This window comes from Hyperoodon ampullatus, assembly GCF_949752795.1.
Source record: "Hyperoodon ampullatus genome assembly, chromosome: 20".
Taxonomy (NCBI): Eukaryota; Metazoa; Chordata; class Mammalia; order Artiodactyla; family Ziphiidae; genus Hyperoodon; species Hyperoodon ampullatus.
The window spans coordinates 12,930,065-12,950,148 of NC_136933.1; the positions used below are offsets into that span (position 1 = coordinate 12,930,065).

Consider the following 20,084-nt stretch of genomic DNA (forward strand, 5'->3'; position numbering starts at 1 on the left):
GATTATAGTATTTTAAATCAACTATACTTCAATATAAAAATTAAAATAAAAAAAAACAAGAATGGGGGCTTCCCTGGTGGCGCAGTGGTTGAGAGTCTGCCTACTGATGCAGGGGACACGGGTTTGTGCCCCGGTCTGGGAAGATCCCACATGCCGTGGAGCGGCTGGGCCCGTGAGCCATGGCCGCTGAGCCTGTGCGTCCGGGGCCTGTGCTCCGCAACGGGAGAGGCCACAACAGTGAGAGGCCCGCGTACCGCAAAAAAAAACAAGAATGTATGTGTAGCTACACATGCAGAGGCACGTAAATGCAGAAGAAATGACTAGAGAACAATACATCACATATTCAATAGGAGTTACCTTCTGGAAAGGGGCTGGTAATGGGATGTGGGGAAACAGGAATATGGGGGACTTTAATGTTTTAAGTATAGCTTGAATACTTCACAAAGAATATTCATTCATGTATTATACATGTAACAAACTAAGAAAAGAAGTGAATATAAAAAGGCTTGGCAGGGCACTTCCCTGACGGTACAGTGGTTAAGACTCCGCACTTCCACTGCAGGGGGCATGGGTTTGATCCCTGGCCAGGGAACTAAAATCCTGCATGCCGCACGGTGCGGCCAAAATCAATCAATCAATAAATAAAAGGCTTGGCAGGATACATGAAAGGGGTTAACTGATTACCTACCAGTGGAACTTTTGTGATTTTTTTTTTCACTTTTCTGGATTTTCTAATTCTTCTACAGCAAACATATATTTCTTCTTTATTAATGACAGTTATTATTTTTTTTTTAATTTTTATTTATTTATTTATTTATTTATTGGGTGTGTTGGGTCTTCGTTTCTGTGCGAGGGCTTTCTCCAGTTGCGGCGAGCGGGGGCCACTCTTCATCGCGGTGCGCGGGCCTCTCACTGCCGCGGCCTCTCCTGTTGCGGAGCACAGGCTCCAGACGCGCAGGCTCAGTAGTTGTGGCGCACGGGCTTAGTTGCTCCGCGGCATGTGGGATCTTCCCAGACCAGGGCTCGAACCCGTGTCCCCTGCATTGGCAGGCAGATTCTTAACCACTGCGCCACCAGGGAAGCCCCAATGACAGTTACTTTTATTTACAAAAAGTCAATTAAATGCCATATGGTGAACTGCTTAAAGTTATATCAACTATCATTTACCCAATTCAGTGTCAGTATGTGTTTTGTATATTTCAGTTAATGTGCTACATAAAGAGATATTAGAATCAAATTCTGACATCAAAAATTAAAGGTGCTCAAGGTAATTCAATATATGAAAGTTTAAAATACATATCTTTATAATATTCAGTACTAAAGACTTTTTATTATTATTTGAAAAATAATAGAAATCGTATATAATATACAAAATGCATAGTCGTCTAGTGCAATTGGTCTCCTTTGCTATATTCTTTCCTCTATTCACACAGAACCCGAAATGTTTCATTTTCACTGGTCTGGTCCACTAATATCATTTTAAAATGTGTATAAGAGTTTCTTCTAACAATAGAAAAAACAATTTGTAAAATAACTATGCGTTCTTCATTTATAAGACAGAATTTTGGTAATATAGGAATATTTCATATCACACACATAATCACGTACAACTGATAATCTGCTATCTATGTTAAATCACCGCACATTACATATTCCAAACATACTGCTGAAGTAAGTAAAGAGATTAGAAAACAGGGCAGTAACATGATTTCTTAAAGCAATCTCATAGGAAACTAAGATTCTGTTCTATGAGGTACTCACTCAGGCTCTCAGAAGACTCAACTTTATGTGAATTGGACAAGGCTGTTTTAAGACACCAGCTGTTCAATAAATAGGTGAGTTTTACTTTGAGATTAGAATAATTTTTAAACAAAAATATTACTCCCCACTCTTTTCAGAAATGAAATACAGCTTCCCTCTTAAAACACAGCAAGACACACATAATTCCTCTGGCAGTTGCCAGTTTAACTAAAAAGACCCTTCTTTTTAGTTTTGGCCGTTGATGTCTTGCTGGCATCAGGTAAGGTCTCATTTCCTTTGGCAAACCACCCAGGTAATTTTCTCTTTGAGGTTTCAGATGAAGTCTATAGGAAAGAAACAGAAAAAAAAAAATATATATATATATATATATATATATATTTGTACTGCTGAAAATGTGTCTCAGTTGCAAAGTAACATAGGTTATTGAATATACACCCACAAGCCTTCCCTTTCCAAATAAAACAAAATAATGATCTACAGAATTTATTTCTGGATCCAAAAATAAACATGAGAGAGAGACAAAATCAACTATATCATTTTTTTAGGCAATTACCGGCCATGCTGTTACCTATTTTTAGACACTCAAGTGTAGACTCTCATTTGGAAAGGAAAGAACTGGATATTATTTCAGATCTATGTCCCATGGTGTATTTGCTTTAGCTTGGCCAAAATGGTGAATTTAATGTTCCAAGGAAGGCATCTGCCTAAGCATGTGTACACACACACACAGAGTTATATTAGGCATTTTAAAAAGCATACAACTTGTACATCTACAGTGGTAGACAGACTAGGAGAGTGGTTCAAGCATCATCAGGACCTTGCAGAGTTGCTGAGACATAACAGGTACTCAAAAAACATTTGCTGAATAAATGGGGGAAAAAAAAGGGGCCTGTTTCATAGACTCTTTTGAGAATCTGCTAAAAACTAGAGGTCCACTTATGAGAAAAAAAGACAAAGTACACATGCACGATATTTTGCCTAATTTTAGGGGACCTGTGCACCAAATGAAGCTTCAGAACCCTAGTTAAAGGTCCCTGAAAACAAAATTAAACCCAAAGGCAGTGGTTGTATACTTATATTATCTGTACATTAAATTAATTTTAATAGGTAATTTAATACCTATTAAAACTTTTAATAGGTAAGTTCTATAAGCTCAAAATGGTATTAATTTGTGTTATCTCAGCTTGAACTCTAGCTCCTTAAACCAACATGATGGAGAAATCATTCTAATATGACTATACTTTGGAATCTGGGAGAGTTAATTTATTTATTGGAACTATTTGAGGGCTTTAAGGTAAGGTGGTCTCATCTAAGTTACAATGTGTCTGTTAGCCTAAGGTATACCAGTATAATTTATTCCATTTCAAGAATGAAGACTACATCTATGAATTGTTCGTTAACTGCTTGCTATGTTTTATTATGTTTTCTGTGTTTAACAATGGCTTCAAAATATTTAAAGGTGGGAAAAAAAGTAAAAAATCCTTGACAAAAAAACTGTGTGACCTTATATTTTTAAAAGGTAAAAGCTGCTATCTATTCCAACTTAAATAAATCCAGTGCCGAAGAAAGGGCTATTCACACTTTAGCAAAAGCTAAAGAAAAAAAACAGCCAAGATAGCAACTTTTCTCCCAGGCACCTATTTCCTCACAGGGAAGAGAAGACCAGGAGAACAGATTAGATTTATACACACTGTATGATACTATAATGATTGACTTAGAAATAATAAGTATTAAGGATATAAATTGGCACGGATAAAAGGCATTTGGGTAGAGATGAAATTGGCCCAGAAGTACTCTTCCCCCCAGAATTTTATTATCAAAATCCCTTGCAGCCACAGACAACTATCATTGCTTGCAATTAGAGTTTATGGGCAATTGGAGGAAGGAAACCAGTTAAAATTATAACAAAGCCAAAAAGTAAAACAGAGTACAAGATCTGAACAATAACAGAGCCAAAGAAAAAACCCGAAGTCCTGTTGTAGCCGTAGCCAAATACTATGGAATAAGAAGGGACTTTAAAACCAGATAGGCTCTGTGATGACCTAGATGGGTGGAATGGGGGAGGAGGGGTGGGAGGGAGGTCCAAGAGGGAGGGGATATATGTACGCATATAGCTGATTGACTCCGTTGTACAGCAGAAACTAACACAACATTGTGAAGCAACTATACTCCAATTAAAAATAAATATAAATAAATAAAATAAGCCTAAGTAACTTAAAAAAAAAACAGAACTAGGTTTGAGTTCTAATTGAGTCATTTGCTACATGTATGACCTTACGAATGTTATTAAAGCCTTGATTTCTTCACACAGAAAAAGAGAATAACAGTATATAATACTGTATCACTGGATTATTTGGAGAGTTACAAAATATCAAAACACATCCTGATTTATTCTTGGTATTCATTAATTGGTAGCTAATATCATTTCAAGTCTTTTATCTCCTATAACATTTTTATATTGATAGAATATGATATTCAGCATTTATCCTATCATTATAAAAATGAGCTTATTTCATTGAGAAAGGGGTAAAACGCTTGCTTACACTGAATGTATCTTTTGAGTCTCAACAATAAGTATCTGGAGGACTTTAATTATGAGGTCTAATAACAGAAACAACACTTTTCAGTGACTATTTCCTTCATTAGTAGAAGGCTAAAATTCCCAGCAATCATAATGAAAATTTAAGTAAGTATTTACTTAAATTTAAATAAGTACTTACTTGGTACTCCAAGTTCTATTAATAAGCCACTATCATTAAGTTGAGAATATAAAACATTAACTCATTTGCTGATAATATGTACCCATATATATGTAAGCAAATATGTACATTATATTTGCATTTAATTTCATCTAAAAACTAAGATAAATCTAGGTATATTAGTTATCAAGCATAATATATTTGTCATGAAAACTATTTTATTAAATCAATTTTACCTGTGAATGAGAATCTACCAAGGAATCTTCTGTTTTGGGATCGCTGAATGGCTGATTCCAGGAAGTTAGTTTTAGTGAATTTCTGTGACTCTCATCTTTCAGTGAAAAATCACAAGAATGTTTTCCATCAACCTTTAAAATTTTTGTGGAATACAAAATAGTTACTACATGCACTATTTCCTTAGGAAAATAACAAACTATGCCTAAAAAAGCAAAGCTTAAGAAAATTCATATTATTCTGAGGTACTGAATTTTAACAATAATGATTATAATATTACCCCCCCAGCATTTTTCCTGAGTATCTTAAAGTAGTTTATAAAAATGTTGTATGTTTTAATTTATAATGAAACTCAGTGGCAGGGCATGAGACCTCTCTCTCTCTCTTTCTCTCTCTCTCCCTTTCTCTCTCTCTCTCTCAGGCAGTCAAGAAAAATAAGATGGAAAAAAGTGGCATATTGGGAAGATGGTGGCAGCAGCAGCATAGTTTTTTAATCTCTCTGAATCCCAGCATTAAAACAGATAGAATTAGGGAGCAAAACCAAAAATTCATCATTTACATTTACAAAGAAACTAAGTTTATTAAAGGTATCCTCAGGAAACTGAAACTACAAGCATGTGAGGAAAAACCACCAACAGCCCTAAGACCTGCATGTACAGCATCTGTGTGGGAGAAAGCAGAGGCAGGCAGTGAGGTGCCTGAGAACAGGAGAACCAAACAGCCCACAGGCATACACTGGAAAGGTTTATTTGAGAACAGCATCTGAAAAGTGGGAGGGCCTTTGCCCAATGCAACAGCAGGCGATGGAAAGGGGTCCACAGCAGTGTCTTAAGTGACTAGAGCAGCTGGCACCTATTAACTTCCAGGTGAAGGCCTGACACTGAGAACTGCTGGGGTTAAATCAAAATTAAGCAGGACGGGTATAATAGAGGCAAAGGGAAGAGAAAGTCCAGGTAAAAGTGGCAGAACGGGGTATGTCATAAACCAAGTTTTCCTATTTTGAATGCTACATAAAATCAACAGGAGAGCTCTGGGAACTTGGAAAAAATATCCTGAAGCATGCTGTCTTTTGAAAGTGCAGGAAAACTAATTTCACACAAAAAGGAGCAACAGGAAGTTATGAGGTCAAATCTGACACCGACTTGCTAACATATAGAAAACTGTAACCTCCTAAAATGAGCTGAAAAACATTAAGAAAATAATTCAAAACAAACATCATAAATTAAAATCAGAAAAATTCAAAAGTGAGGGGAAAAGCTCTGGAAAGAATTAGAAATAAAAGAAAAAATTATAGAAGTGAATATTAAACTATAAGGAACATAGCAATAAATACAACAGATTGTGTCCAAACAGAAATAGAAGGTGAAAAAGAAGAAAAGTTTAAAGAGAAATGAAAAGCCAAAAAGAATTCATGAGAAGTGACAGATATTGTAGCTCAGTAAAGAAGATCCAACATATAGAGAGCAGAAGTCCGTTAAGAAGAACTACAAAGCAATGGGACAAAAATACCAAAAGGTAAAATTTTTAGAAACTTCCTGAAATAAATAAAAATTTTAAATCTACAATTTAAGAAAACTTTCCAGAAATAAAAAAATACCTACACATTTAAAGAATCCACTGTGTACCTTCGTATATTGAATCAGAACTACCATTATCAAGACATAATCTTCCTCCAGTAAACATAGGCATGATTGAGCTTCTATCTTAACCGCAGTCACAATAGATGTAAATCTAACAATGCATCAACTAATAAGAAGAATTTGTTTTGACATTATTTTTTATTAGAAACCTCATAATCATAAGATGAAACAGACTAAGAGATACAACCCAGGTCAGTAGAGAAGATGAATGTTAACACATGAAGGATCCTGAAACCAGGCCTCCAACAGACTCCACAGTGTTCAGAGTAGCTTTCTATACTGGAAGGCAGACGAAAGAAAAACACTTTGGCTGGCTCACTCACCCCTTAATCTACTTCCTAGCCCCAATATTCTTGTTCCCCTAAATGGGGAAAAAGAAAAGGCTGAATCCAGTAGGCTTAATTTCCACCCACTTAAATACCCACCCCCCCAAAATACCCCCACTCTTTTTTCAGAATATGATGTTATTTCAATAGGAGGAAAGCAATATTAATGTGTGGTTATAACAGTATTTCACTATAAATGTGCTTCAATATTCAGGAAAAATAACAAGTTACACCTTTTCCTATTGACAGATACAGCTGAGAAAAAAATAAGGTCTTAGGCACCTGGTATACATTTCAGAAATAAAAGGCTGGGAATAGCAGCCAAATTTCACTACCACCTGCCCAACGTATATCTCCTTTAATGCCCTTTTTTTTTTTTTTCTTAACATCTTTATTGGAGTATAATTGCTTTACAGTGGTGTGTTAGTAATGCCCTTCTTATAGCTAATTCAACCGCCAAAATAATGTAAAGAATTCCAGTTAATCAAATTTCATTAGGTTATCTAGTACATGACTATATACAAATCTAGCTGAAGGACAGAATTTTAAAAGATCAGTTCCTCTTACTTGTTAAGCTATTGAGAAACGGAGTTTAACTGTTGGAAATCCTATAGAGATTACTTAGAACTGAAATAAAGTCCCTAATTCTCTAATATAAATAGTAGCAACCACCTACCACCATGCTGAATTTATCATCTAGGAACTAAAGTAATTTTTGAGTAAATTATAGTTTTCACAAACTTTTATCATGGAACTTTAGACCTGGAAGATATTAAAGGTCAAATTTTCAAGTCTTTTCAATCATTTAGTAGAGTCACAATGTCAAAGAATAGTTATTCTCTGATTACTACTTATTTATCTCATATTAACACACAGCAATAATATTCAAAGCATTTGATTTTAATAAAATATACCATGTAAAAATAATACTAAACTCAATGTCTTTCTCTGATCATGCACAAGTGCACTGGGATATGGCCAGGACCATGAGCTACAATTATCCTTGTACCTGAGAGATTCAATATAACAGGAACAGAGCCTGAGGAGTAACAGAATGATAGACAAATTCCAATATCTGGGGAGGTATATATCATAGAATTTGGTTTTATTTTCATTAACCACATAAACTACCATATGCTTACAGCCAATATTAAATATATCTATGAAAGAAAGAGAATTTCCAAACTATATAGTCAATATAAGGTAGAGGTAAAATTTAAGCTGACACGGGCTTCCCTGGTGGCACAGTGGTTGAGAGTCCGCCTGCCGATGCAGGGGACACGGGTTCGTGCCCCGGTCTGGGAAGATCCCACATGCCGCGGAGCGGCTGGGCCCGTAAGCCATGGCCGCTGAGCCTGCGCGTCCGGAGCCTGTGCTCCGCAACGGGAGACGCCACAACAGTGAGAGGCCCACGTACAGCAAAAAAAAAAAAAAAAAAAAAAAAAAAAAAAAAATTTAAGCTGACATTCCCATACAATAAGCTAAATAGATGGACTATATTCCTCTTTTCCCGGTGTTTAAAAAAATCTCTTTTCTCAGATCGGATTTATGAAAAGCAACGGAAATACAGCACCAAGATTTTCTAAAAAGTAACCTTCTATCAGAATTTATAACAGTTCAAAAAATACAGCATTCTGGTATTAAGATATGCAAATTGAACTATCTGACACTATATGAAAATTCTACATATAATTAACACCTTGGTATTAGTGCCCACTTCTTCCTTCCTTCTCTTAGAATTTGAACAGCTCTCTTCAGAGTTGGGGAAACATCTCCTTTTGCTGGAATCACATGAAGATGGGCATAGCATCCTGTTTTCGCAATCTTTTTCCAGGATCTCAGTTGCCATGTAGATAAGGTAGGTGTCAATGCTTTCAGGAACATACATTCTAATTAGTTTAATTTTATTTGTATCTGTAAAGGATGAAAAAAAAAGATTTAAAAATAAATTACACAGAACACTGCAGAAAACCTATGAGCTGGAAATAGTGACATTTTGTAGAAAGGAAGAAGGTGGCCAAAGAAAGTGTTCCTCTTTCAAATGCCTATCCCCTTACAGAACAGAAATGGAGTAAAACATGTCCCCTCACTCCTGCACCACCTGCACCCCTGCCTCCAAGACCCAGAGTCAGGTCAGGCTATCGACTCTGTTGAACTTCTGTTTCAAACCGTCTTTTGAGGGCTGCCCTGAGAATCAAAACCACCATCCACAGAAATTCCAAATATCAATTATAAGTTAATTTTTTGAAAATAATTTAGCCTTAAAATAGAAGCTAATCATACTTGTAAATAAGATGCTAATAAAAAGGATTCTTTCAATGGCTATCGAAGCATAACAAAACACGTCAACTATTTTAAATGCCTATTATTTAAATAAGTTTTCTGGGAAAGATATTTTATTTTCAGATCTTATTTGCCCTAACTTTCCACACAAGTAAGTGCTGAAAATATCTATTGGAGAGTGAAATAATGAGCACCGCCTGCATTCTTTCAGTGCTTAAAAGAGATCATATTACCCCTACTTTTGTGGCAGGTCCCTTGCAAGCCACCCTTAATTTTCTAGTTACATGCACATAAAGAATGAAAGAACAAAATTATTAAAAATACTTTCCAGGTACCTCATTAAATACTTTGCTTCATTTATTATTAAGCATAGTTAGAATCTCAACTCCATTAAAGAAGAAGCTTAAAGTCATGTAAACATGGAAAAAACTGAAAGAATAAAAAGGTACAGAATTCCTTAAAATATTGTTACAAGGACAAAACCTACTTAGCAAATAAGATAGCATGAAAATAATAGATATAATTTCTCAATTCACAAATACTCTATTTTTAAGATTAAGATTATGCCATAATAAAATATAGAAAATTCTCAATTCAAGATTGTGCAAAATTTAAATGCCAACAAACTTGTTCATTAAAACACCAAATTACGTGATATGGCTACAGTTAAGTAGAAGATGAAATATCATATCTGAATCATTAGTGTGGCATAGATATCTTCATTTCTTATTATAATTTATAACTCAACAATGTTTCCTCCACTAAGAGAACAAATAGTATTTTATCAAGGAAAAATAAGAATTCAAAAATAAAATTTCACATCAATAAATGATATATTACAGACTATGACCATACAATCAAAAGAAATAAAGTTTAGAGCTCATGATACTTATCTTTCTCAATTTTGGCTTTGGAAGTAAATTACAATAATATATTTTTTCGTATTATTTGTACAACCTATATACAGTGTATTGACAGAAAGATGAAGTAAGTGTTTAATAAGTATAATTTAAATTCCATTGTTCTTTGGAATTTCAATTTAATATTTAACTGAATGAAAATTTATTTGCTATACTCAGTGTATAATAGTAAAGACAATAGGAAAAAGGGAAAAAAGTGCACAAACTCTTTCAGAGAATACTGCATACTATCAAACAGCTCATCGAAGATATATCTTTCTCTAAATCCTGAGAGACAATACATACATAAAGGAAAAAATAATTCTAGGGTATTAAAATCAAGAAGGCATCTGAGTCTTTGACTTTCTCTAAAATACTATTGCATTCTGCATTGGAGAAGGAGAGGTTTTATACAATCCCAATTCTAACCCTGCAATTAATTACTGTTGTCCTTCCTCTTCCTTAATTTCTAGTAAAATGGCTGCTGAAGTTAGAAAGACTGGAGAGTGACCAGGAGAGCTGGCTAGCTTCCTCACAAGGTGACTCACAGCTAAGTGACCTTGGATATTTTATCGCAGTACAGGATTTGGCCCTCATGTTTTCAGATTTACAAACCTACTTTAACCTTAATAGAGCCACATTAACCAAGCTCACAAAATGCCAATTCATTAATTTCCAATTATGAATTCACAACTATCATATAGATAAGCACCCAGATTAGCAAGACTAGAACATATTTTCCCTATAGACAGACCTACATGGGAAATCAAATCATAACCAGAAAGCTGTGATACAGAAGCAGAATTAGTTGTTAAGGCATCTCCCTCAAATAAGATCTTGACATAAGCTATCAACAGGCCCTGAAAACGCTTGGAAGTCTCATTGACCAGGATTAGAAAGTGCATATTTCTTTCCTTTAAATAGTTGGCAGTACAACTTTAACATGGTATAGTAAAAAGAGAAACTTCGGTTTCCTGGAACTAACTTAGAGGACCACTGCCCAAACTTGCCTCCGTCTCTATCCTTGCCTCCAAGGTTGAGCAATGGAAGGAGAGATGGAGGTGTCCTTCAGTCAAGTCTTGCTCAAGCCTAGAACAAATGCTGCCTTTGAAGGTGACTTAAATACGTTTGTTCTGATCAGTTAAGTATAGTATTAATTGTGATCTGTTTTCCCTTATTTCTAAATTTGGGGGGAGAACTGTATACTTGTTCCTGAGTGGGAAAGAATTTGAGGTAACTAGTTTAACTATTTGCACTGCAGCTTTGGAGATAAGGCTTTTTGTATGTCCACTGCTCTGTCCTAACAGTCAAAAAAAGTTTATCAGATTTACTGAATTATAACACACCTAGTTTACATTTAGGGTGTGAAAATCCTTCTAATCCACCTCATTTTTACTTCTGTAAAAAAGGGATCATAATTTTAAAATAGGCCTATTTTTAAATTTTCTGCAAGGCAAACAAAGGGGCTTGATCTCCATGAGCACAGTTGAGGTTCTGTAGCAAAGTGGCAGGAGGAAACCCTTCTACACGGGGCCCAAGAGAACTCAGTCCATCCCTTCAACGCCACAGTGCCTGACACTATTGACTGTATTGATGAGAAAGGCTACCTAGGTAAAACCAGTGACAGGGAATCAGAAAGATTTAGAAAAAAGCTAAGAGTCAGTGAGCTATGGGGAATGAATGTGTGTTTTTTTCAAGTGATGAAGTAGAAATTAGAAAAGGATGAAAGAGCACTGTTTGGGGGACGGGTGTGGAAGTTGTAACCTGAAGCTGAAAAAAAAAGCAAGAATTTCTCAGACTCAGACTTCTCTCTGAGTGATAATGGGAAGAAAGGTTGTTTTTCTAAAACAATAAAAAGCATTACAAAAATAAAGTTTTCATAGTAGCATAAAGGGTTAATGCAATCAGAGTGAAAAATATTAGTGGATTGCTTGTTTACTTCATCTGGGTTCAATGACTCAAGTCATTAAGGCTGCAGACCAGGGTCATGGTTATCACCTGAGTTGATGGGAGGGTTTCGGATAACATCAGCAATAATCTTCTGAATCTCTGGAGTCAGACCTGCTCGCTCCAGATCGAGTGGGTAGCCAGCTTGCACTGCTTGGGACAAGTGCATGCCAACTGCTGTGAGAGGCAGAATCCTGTTCTCAGCTACACTCTTCTAGAGAAATAGCAGCAAAACAACCAGTGAGTTTTTTTTAAGTTTCCACTGTACTGTATAGAAATACAAGGTCCAAAACCTTCAGGTAGTAAATGTTCACTGAGAAATAAACAGTGGACTAAACCTTCATTTAAATTTCTCATTTTAACTAATTCTTTAAAATGACTCACATGCTAGAACTCCACAGGTGCTACTTTTTATACTTATTATATTGAATAAAGCAAAATCCCCCAGGTTTAGCTAAGAAATCAATCCTCATCCCTCTGTAATTATTCACCTTAAAAACCTATTAGTGACAGAGAGTAGTCATTCTACGTAAGTCTAATAGCTGCCACCTTTTAAAAATACAGTAAACTGTAACCCAATAATATATATACTTGAAATAACACACGGTACTTCAGTTATATGTATTTCCAGGAAGACAAATCATAAAATGCTTAGCAATAACATAAGGCTCCAAATGTACTCTAGAAAAGGTTCTCAAGAAGAGTTTAAAAAGTGCTTTAAATTGGCTCTATTCATAAAATAATAATAACCACAATTTACAAGTGGCTGTCATCATTTGCTTAGCATTGAATTTAACATGAATTGTGCTAAATTAAGGACACTGTTACATATTTATGTAGCTTTTAAACAAATGTAGCTCCAAATCCATTTAAGATGTCTGTTAGATAAAACATTCTTTTAAACATTCAGAAAGTTTAGTCACTCAGCTCTAAATTATTTCATGACACTTTTTTAACACACCTTGAAAGTCTGAATTTGGACTGTATTTGTATGAATGCTGTTATTTTCACAAAATAGAGCATTTAGAGCAATATTTTCATCCTTCAAAGGAAGGTTTTAAGTTACTTTCACTAAATGTCTACACTTTTTCTACTAGAAGATGTGTACCATGTGTGCATAATATCAGGGTTATTTGATACCAGGCATCGTATTACCTAAAACTAATTGTATTATTCCTCCTGATTAATTAGTCCTTAGGCATGTTTAATTTTGTGGGTAACTGGCAAGACCCCCTCAGACTCCTGGGAAGTACAGATAATTACACCACAATATTTCACAATAACATACAACCAAATAATAGCAAAAGACACAAATGAAGATATACCAGTCTTCACATTTTTAACCATGAATATGTAACATAATACATGAAACTTCATATCCTGGCTAAGTATGAGAATACAATTTATTTTAAAAATTTGGAGGCTATTCCATATTTTCTTAGTAATTATATACAGTTATACCATACATATTTGGTCAAATTGTGTATATACAAGCATGTTTTACATGTACATGTAAGCTACTGTTTAAATAAGAGAATGAACTTAAAGTTCCTATTTATCATGTAATATGTTTCAAAAATAGTTCAAGGGAATTATTTGGTTCTTTGTGTAATGGCTTTTGTACTTTTAATTAAGGAGTTTGGCTATGTAAGTAGAACATATATTAAGTGACTAAGATAAGCTATGGACTGTTTATTCTTATTTATATTGGCTATTAACCAGAATAGAAAGTGTGTAACATAGCCTAGTGGATGGAGACACAGAGAACAGGAAAAGCAGGCCCTGGACCATACAGCCTAATCTAAACCAATTTAACATCAGAGAGGACAGGAATGCAAATTAGTGAAACTTCGCTGGAAGCCTCATTCTGTCCCTATTCCACTAAGATATCCTCTTCATTTTGTAGATTTAAAAAATCTCAACAGCCTTAAGGACTTATGCCAAAACAATGAAGAAGCATTAAGTATGGCCATTTTTCACAGTAATCAGATTTTTTTCAAAGAGCATCAAGCACACATGGTTAAAAAAAATAGAACATTGCACTAGAGGAGACAGAGTGAAAAGCAAGTTTGTTATTTTTTTTTAACTTATTTCTAGCTTCTTCGACATCCTTCAGAGATATTCTATGCACTTTTGTATACATACCCAAGGACATGTGAATATATAAGCATGCAAATATATATACATACACATTTATGTATGTTTTTCACAGTGCTATGCATCTTCCTTTTTTTACTTAACAATGTATCTTGGAGATTATCTCTTATCAGTACATACAGTAATAGTTTTTTAACTATTAATCCCATTTAAAAAAATGGAGTCTTAAAATATGGCTTCTCCAATATCCCTAAGCTATAAATGTGTTTATCAGTACCTCTGATACAACCTCTATAAGATAATCATGGTCAAACTATACTTGCTGTTTTTACTTAATTAACAGAAAAGGGCTTAGCAGAAAAAGCAAATGACATTCTGTTCTAAAATTAATTATAAAATGAAACCACATAAAATATTGTAGGATTAGAAGAAATTTATCCCAAGTCTCAACTTTGATATTGAAAAGCTGATAACACACGTTTAGATAAATTTAAAAACTCCCTCTAACTTGAAAGTAACACTTACCAAACACATTTTCTTTTCTTGGAATAAAGAATATGTGATGGCTGCAGACTGTGAAAGTGAGCTTGCTTTATTTTTCACCACCAGACTTTTCTTCTGTTCTTCTTGTGGTTTTCTACTTGAAAAGAGGTCTGTCTACAAAATTTTAAATGTAGCACAAATGATCAAATAATATCATTATAATGATTGATAGAATATCAACATGATCATTAGCTATTAGGGAAAAAAATAACACAAATAAAACCTCTAAGGAACAGCTCCAAATTCCCTTTTTATGAGGAGCTCAAAAAGGTTTTTTTATTTTTTACATATTGATTTTAAAAGGTAAAATAAGGTTAGAGGGAATAAGTTTTGAATAAAATATTTGTAATTACAAACATGGTTGTAAAACTAGAAATTCCTAGTCTTCCCTTTAAGCCAATAAGAGGGACTAAAAATGAACTATAACGTGGACCACTCTGCCTCTAAATTAGTCCCCTAATCCCCCAGAAGTGAACAGCGAATGAATGAATGAAGCTTTAATTTCTATCTACATTTGAAGGTAAAATAAATTCTTAGTCTAAAATACAGTACTTATTCAGATTTAAAAACAAAACCTCTCAACAAAATAAACAGACATAAGCAGGTTTGACAACTGTTACTTCAGAATCATCTTAAAAATTAGGTAACTAGTGGTTATCAGTGGGGAGAGAGGTGGAGGAAGGGGCAAGATGGGAAAGGGAGTTAAGAGGTACAAACTACTGGGTATAAAACAAATAAGTTACAAGGATGTAATGTACAGCACAGGGCATATAGCCAATATTTTATAATAACTTTAGAGTATAATATATAAAAATATTGAATCACTATGTTGTACATCTGAAACTAATATAATATTTTAAGTCAACTATACTTCAATTAAAAAAATAGATAACATGTTTTTATAACTGATTTACTATAGAAACTATCTGATTCATTTTCTGTGTCCAGCATAGAAATAAAAAATGCTGCTTTTGAAGGGTGTTTTGTAATTGTCAAAAAGTTTATTCTCTCAGAACTCCTGCAAACCATAGTATTTTACCTGAAGACTAGTTATTTGACAGAAATGTTTGATGACTTCCAACAGAGGGGCCAACATCGTAGCTTTGCCTTCAGAAACACCATCGATCCTTTTCACATTTTCAACTGTAGTAGGTCTGTCGTTTTAAAAAATTAAAAAGTCAAGAAACCACTGAAACGTTACCACTCCAGCAACACAGCTGATAGATATTTAGCTTCAATACTGACACTCAATAAACATGGATTTTTTTCCAGCAACCAAAAACAATGTATAAAACAAGTAATTGTGTTTTATGATTCTTAGAGGACAACTAAGAGGCTAAGAAACTCAGAAGAAAATCTCATTCATTATTTACAAAGTTTTTACCTGTAACAATAAACTAGCTAACTAACTACTTCAGGCTTTTAATATTTCTTATTGTGTCCAATATGAAGAGAATGTCTGATGTCTTCTTTCTAAAAATCTGCCAATCTAATGATTACTCCTTTTCCTTTAAATATCTTCACTGAATATTAAAATGTGGTCTTTGAATATTTATTTTTAATGAAATAATTATTATAAGATATATGCACTATGTAACATTATTAGAAAATTCTTCTCTAAAGTAACATCTCTTGAATGAAATTTAGCAACAGAAACAATTTTTGAAAAGGAAGTATACAAGATGAGTACAATTACCAAGCAACAATTCTTTGGAAATAATTTCTTCTAAATATTTATTGACCACCTAGTGATTATTAGGCATTGTGCTAGGTGCTTTGGAAAACACAAAAAGATGAGGAATATAACATCTTCATCACAGAGTTTAAAATCTAGAAGACACATATACATGAATACCAATAGTAACAAAAAAATAAAGCATTATGTAATAAATGCCATAGAATCATCTTTTAAATTTACATTTAAAAGTCCTTTATGCATTCCACAGAGGAATCACTTTGCTGATAAAAACATGGAAGGCTTCATGGAGCAAATAACAATAAAGCCAGATCTTAAAGGATTTCCTAATAGGAGTTTTGGGAAACCAAGGAAACTACAAGTCAGAAGCAACATTCTAAATAAGTATATGGAAGTTGAGAAGGAGACAAACAAATGGTAAACAATCTAGGTAAGATTAAGCATTAAAATTCTGTGACTCAGATGGAAAAGAAGGTTTAAGTCCATAAATGGAAGGCCTTGAATTGTGGGCTAAGTAAGTTAAGACAGTGGGAAACTAGTTAAGCAGAAGTACAACATGATAAAGATTAATTTGGTATTCACATATCAGACGAAACAGAGAGAGGGAGAGGCTGAAGAAAGAGTAACTAGTTAGAGGCTTTTGCAACAGTCCAAGGGTAATGGTCTGAACTACCACGGTGTCACTAAAAAAAGAAAAGCATAGACAGACACAGAAGAAACACTGAAATGAAAAAGTCTAAAAACTATATAAGAGAAAGATGGGGATATATGTTAGAAGAGTAAAAGTAATATCAGAGGTATTAAACAGGCATGACTAGGAACATGACAGTATGACTAACAAAAATAAGGAATTCAGAAGGAAGAGTTTTGGCATTTTCATGAAATGCATGTACGGAGGGTTGGTGGGTAGTGAGTTAGATTTTATATACACAGGATCTGATTGCTGAAAACAGTTGGTTTCATGTGGGACTAACGCTCAGTGAAGAAACAGATCATTGGCAGCAACATGGGAGATTTGGGAACCACCTCTTGGATGTGACTGCTGGAGCCATAGTCATATTATCGCTAAATGATGTACTTTACAAATCTATTATGTTAGAAGAAAATAAGTTAGAAATATGCAAATAGTTTACCTCATTTGGGCCATATCCACCAGTATCTTATTTGTTGCCAGAATAGCTGGAGGAGCATTCATTTTATTGGCATGTTTCTGCCTAGCTTCCACCAATTTGCCATATAATATAGTCTGAACGAAAAGCAAAGAAACATTTGTTTAAATGTACTTAGAAAAATCCAGCCCTTTATTTTTAGAGCTTCAGATATTACATTTCCCCCTTAGGATGAAAAATGAACTGTATCTTAGACTCTTAGCTAAAGAACAATTTTTAAAATACTGGCAAGAGAATTTTAAGCATGCATAGACTCGTAACTATCTTCTCAAAAACTAACTGCCTTTTTACAAAAGCCATACCTGAGTCTCCTGCTCTTCGGCTGAAATAACAGGTTCTGAGGACTTGTAATATTTTCCTGGTGATGTCACCATGATGCTAAAACATTTAAAAGAAAAGAAATAATAAAAGCTTTTCTTTTTCCAAGTTCACTTTTTATTTTGCCCCCAAAATGAGAATATCTTTCCAAAACAATATTAACATTTATTTGTCACAATACCAGTAAGGCAACTGTTACTTAAATGACAGCCTAGATTTGAAACATTTTGTATCAAATACATTCATTATAGAGGTAAAGTTAAAACTATAATTTGAATCAATCACAAAATTGGTGCAATTAAGAACAGCATTCGCCTCCTCCTCATCAATCAAATACTTTGAAAGAAAATACTCCTTATCTATACCAAAGTAAAATTTTTCTAACCAAGAATGATACAATCTATAATTCTTCTTGTGATAGCACTATTTTTTGGCTGTTGAGGAACATTAGCATGTAATTAATCAAATTATTCACATTTTTCTTCAGAATCAAACTAAAAAAAATAAGCCAAAAGGAGTAATTTTGCCTTTGGCTCCTCGAAAGAAGAATTTAAAACACCCAATTAGCAATTAACATGGTATGAGAGGTGCAAGACAGCAAACTAGATAGAAAACCAGGTTCTACAAGAGGCAATTTCACAGATAAATTAATTATAAAGAGGAAAAGTTATAAAAATGAAATTGTATAGAATAGCCTATGTAAAAGGTGTCAAATTTAAAGAAATTTCTGCTTTTGGAGGGTAAAGAGAAGAACATGTTTGATATTTAAGAAATGTTTATAAATTTCCCTGTTTCAAGAATTAAAAATTTACAGTGTAAAGTAAGACTTCATTTTTACAATTATCAGATTTTATCACTAGAATAAAGAGATCTGAACATGAGGAAAGAAAACTCCAGTTCAAAGAATTAGTCATAGCAGGTGACTCAAGACAACTATAAATTTGTTTTAAGTAATAAGATATTTACCTTTATCTTAGTATTTATGGAAATCTTTATACTAATGGACTATTTGAAAATTAGTATGTTAAATTATTTCACAAAAAAATTTTATTATCATATATACTGGCAAAATTCTGTGTAACATATCCCTGAAGCAGAAAAATATGTGGAAAATGTTTGCTGGAAAATGTTTTGCCTATGAATGCTATTACAAGTGCACAGAAGAAAAGTACAAAATATATAATAAGGGACTTCCCTGGTGGTGCAGTGGTTAAGAATCTGCCTGCCAATGCAGGGGACACGGGTTCAAGCCCTGGTCTGGGAAGATCCCACATGCCGCAGAGCAACTAAGCCCCTGTGCCACAACTACTGAGCCTGTGCTCTAGAGCCCGTGAGCCACGACTACTGAGCCCACGTGCCACAACTACTGAAGCCCACTCGCCTACAGCCTGTGCTCCACAAGAGAAGCCACTGCAATAAGAAGCCCATGCACCGCAATGAAGAGTAGCCCCTGCTCGCCGCAACTAGAGAAAGCCCGTGTGCAGCAATGAAGACCCAACGCAGCCAAAAATAAATAAATAAAAATAAAATAAATTTATTTTAAAAAAAGGAATCTCAGTAAGTCTGGAATAAATTATGATAGAAAAATCATGAAAATCTTAAAAAAAAACAAAATATATAATGAATATCATTGAAGAGGTAAGTGGAAATCTTCTAACCATGAATCAAGAAAAGATTGCTATACATGATTAAAGAAAGAGAACAAGAACAAATAGTTCTTAGAAATGAACAATTTGATATCTAAAATTAAAATGTCACCCGATGGGAGGGGATATAAAGTCAAGGAACTCTCCAAGAGAGTAAACAAATAAAAACAGATTGAAAATAGGAGAAAATAAAAATTAATAATAGCTTACTCAGGCATTAAAAACAACGAAATAATGCCATTTGCAGCAACATGGATGGACCTGGAGATTTTCACACTAAGTGAAGTAAGTCAGACAGAGAAAGACCAATATCATTATGATATCGCTTATAAGTGGAATCTAAAAAAAAAAAAAAAAGTGATACAAATGAACTTGATTACAAAACAGAAACAGACTCACAGACTTACAGAATGAATTTATGGTTACCAGGGAGGAAGGGTTGGGGAGAGGGATAGATTCAGAATTTGGGACTGACATGTACCCACTGCTATATTTTAAAAAGATAACCAACGAGGACCTACTATAAAAGAAAAATTAGTAATAGGAACACTAAACAAGTAAAGAAAATAAAAAAGAGATTAACATCAAAGAAAATTAAGAGTGGTGGCATAATAACACAGATTGCCTTAGTGTTATATAATATTTGAGTAGATACAATAATGTAAAAACAAATCATTAATTTGACCAAAAATTGAAATATAATTTTGTTCTAAGGAAGGGGGGGACGTGACATTGATGGAGAAGAAATGAAGGAAGGGGATATGGGAGACAAGCCCTAATTTACCATTATAGGATGTCAACAGAAAATTTCTAAAACTGGTAAGTC

General features: G+C 34.2%; 1 protein-coding gene across 2 annotated transcripts in view; it reads right to left on the bottom strand.

Annotated features, from left to right (window-relative positions):
* Positions 1–1,389: 1,389 nt before the first annotated feature.
* WRN (WRN RecQ like helicase) overlaps positions 1,390–20,084 on the bottom strand; it is a gene marked incomplete at its 5' end in the record, with an annotated part of 102,714 nt that continues 84,019 nt past the window's right edge. For both annotated transcript variants that reach the window (XM_079726533.1, XM_079726532.1), the window contains 8 exons: positions 1,390–2,084; positions 4,697–4,828; positions 8,360–8,574; positions 11,841–12,003; positions 14,412–14,543; positions 15,469–15,583; positions 17,259–17,371; positions 17,597–17,672. In XM_079726533.1, the coding sequence (XP_079582659.1) occupies positions 1,965–2,084; positions 4,697–4,828; positions 8,360–8,574; positions 11,841–12,003; positions 14,412–14,543; positions 15,469–15,583; positions 17,259–17,371; positions 17,597–17,672 (1,066 nt within the window). In that variant the 3' untranslated portion in view covers positions 1,390–1,964. The remainder of the gene's footprint in view (positions 2,085–4,696; positions 4,829–8,359; positions 8,575–11,840; positions 12,004–14,411; positions 14,544–15,468; positions 15,584–17,258; positions 17,372–17,596; positions 17,673–20,084) is intronic.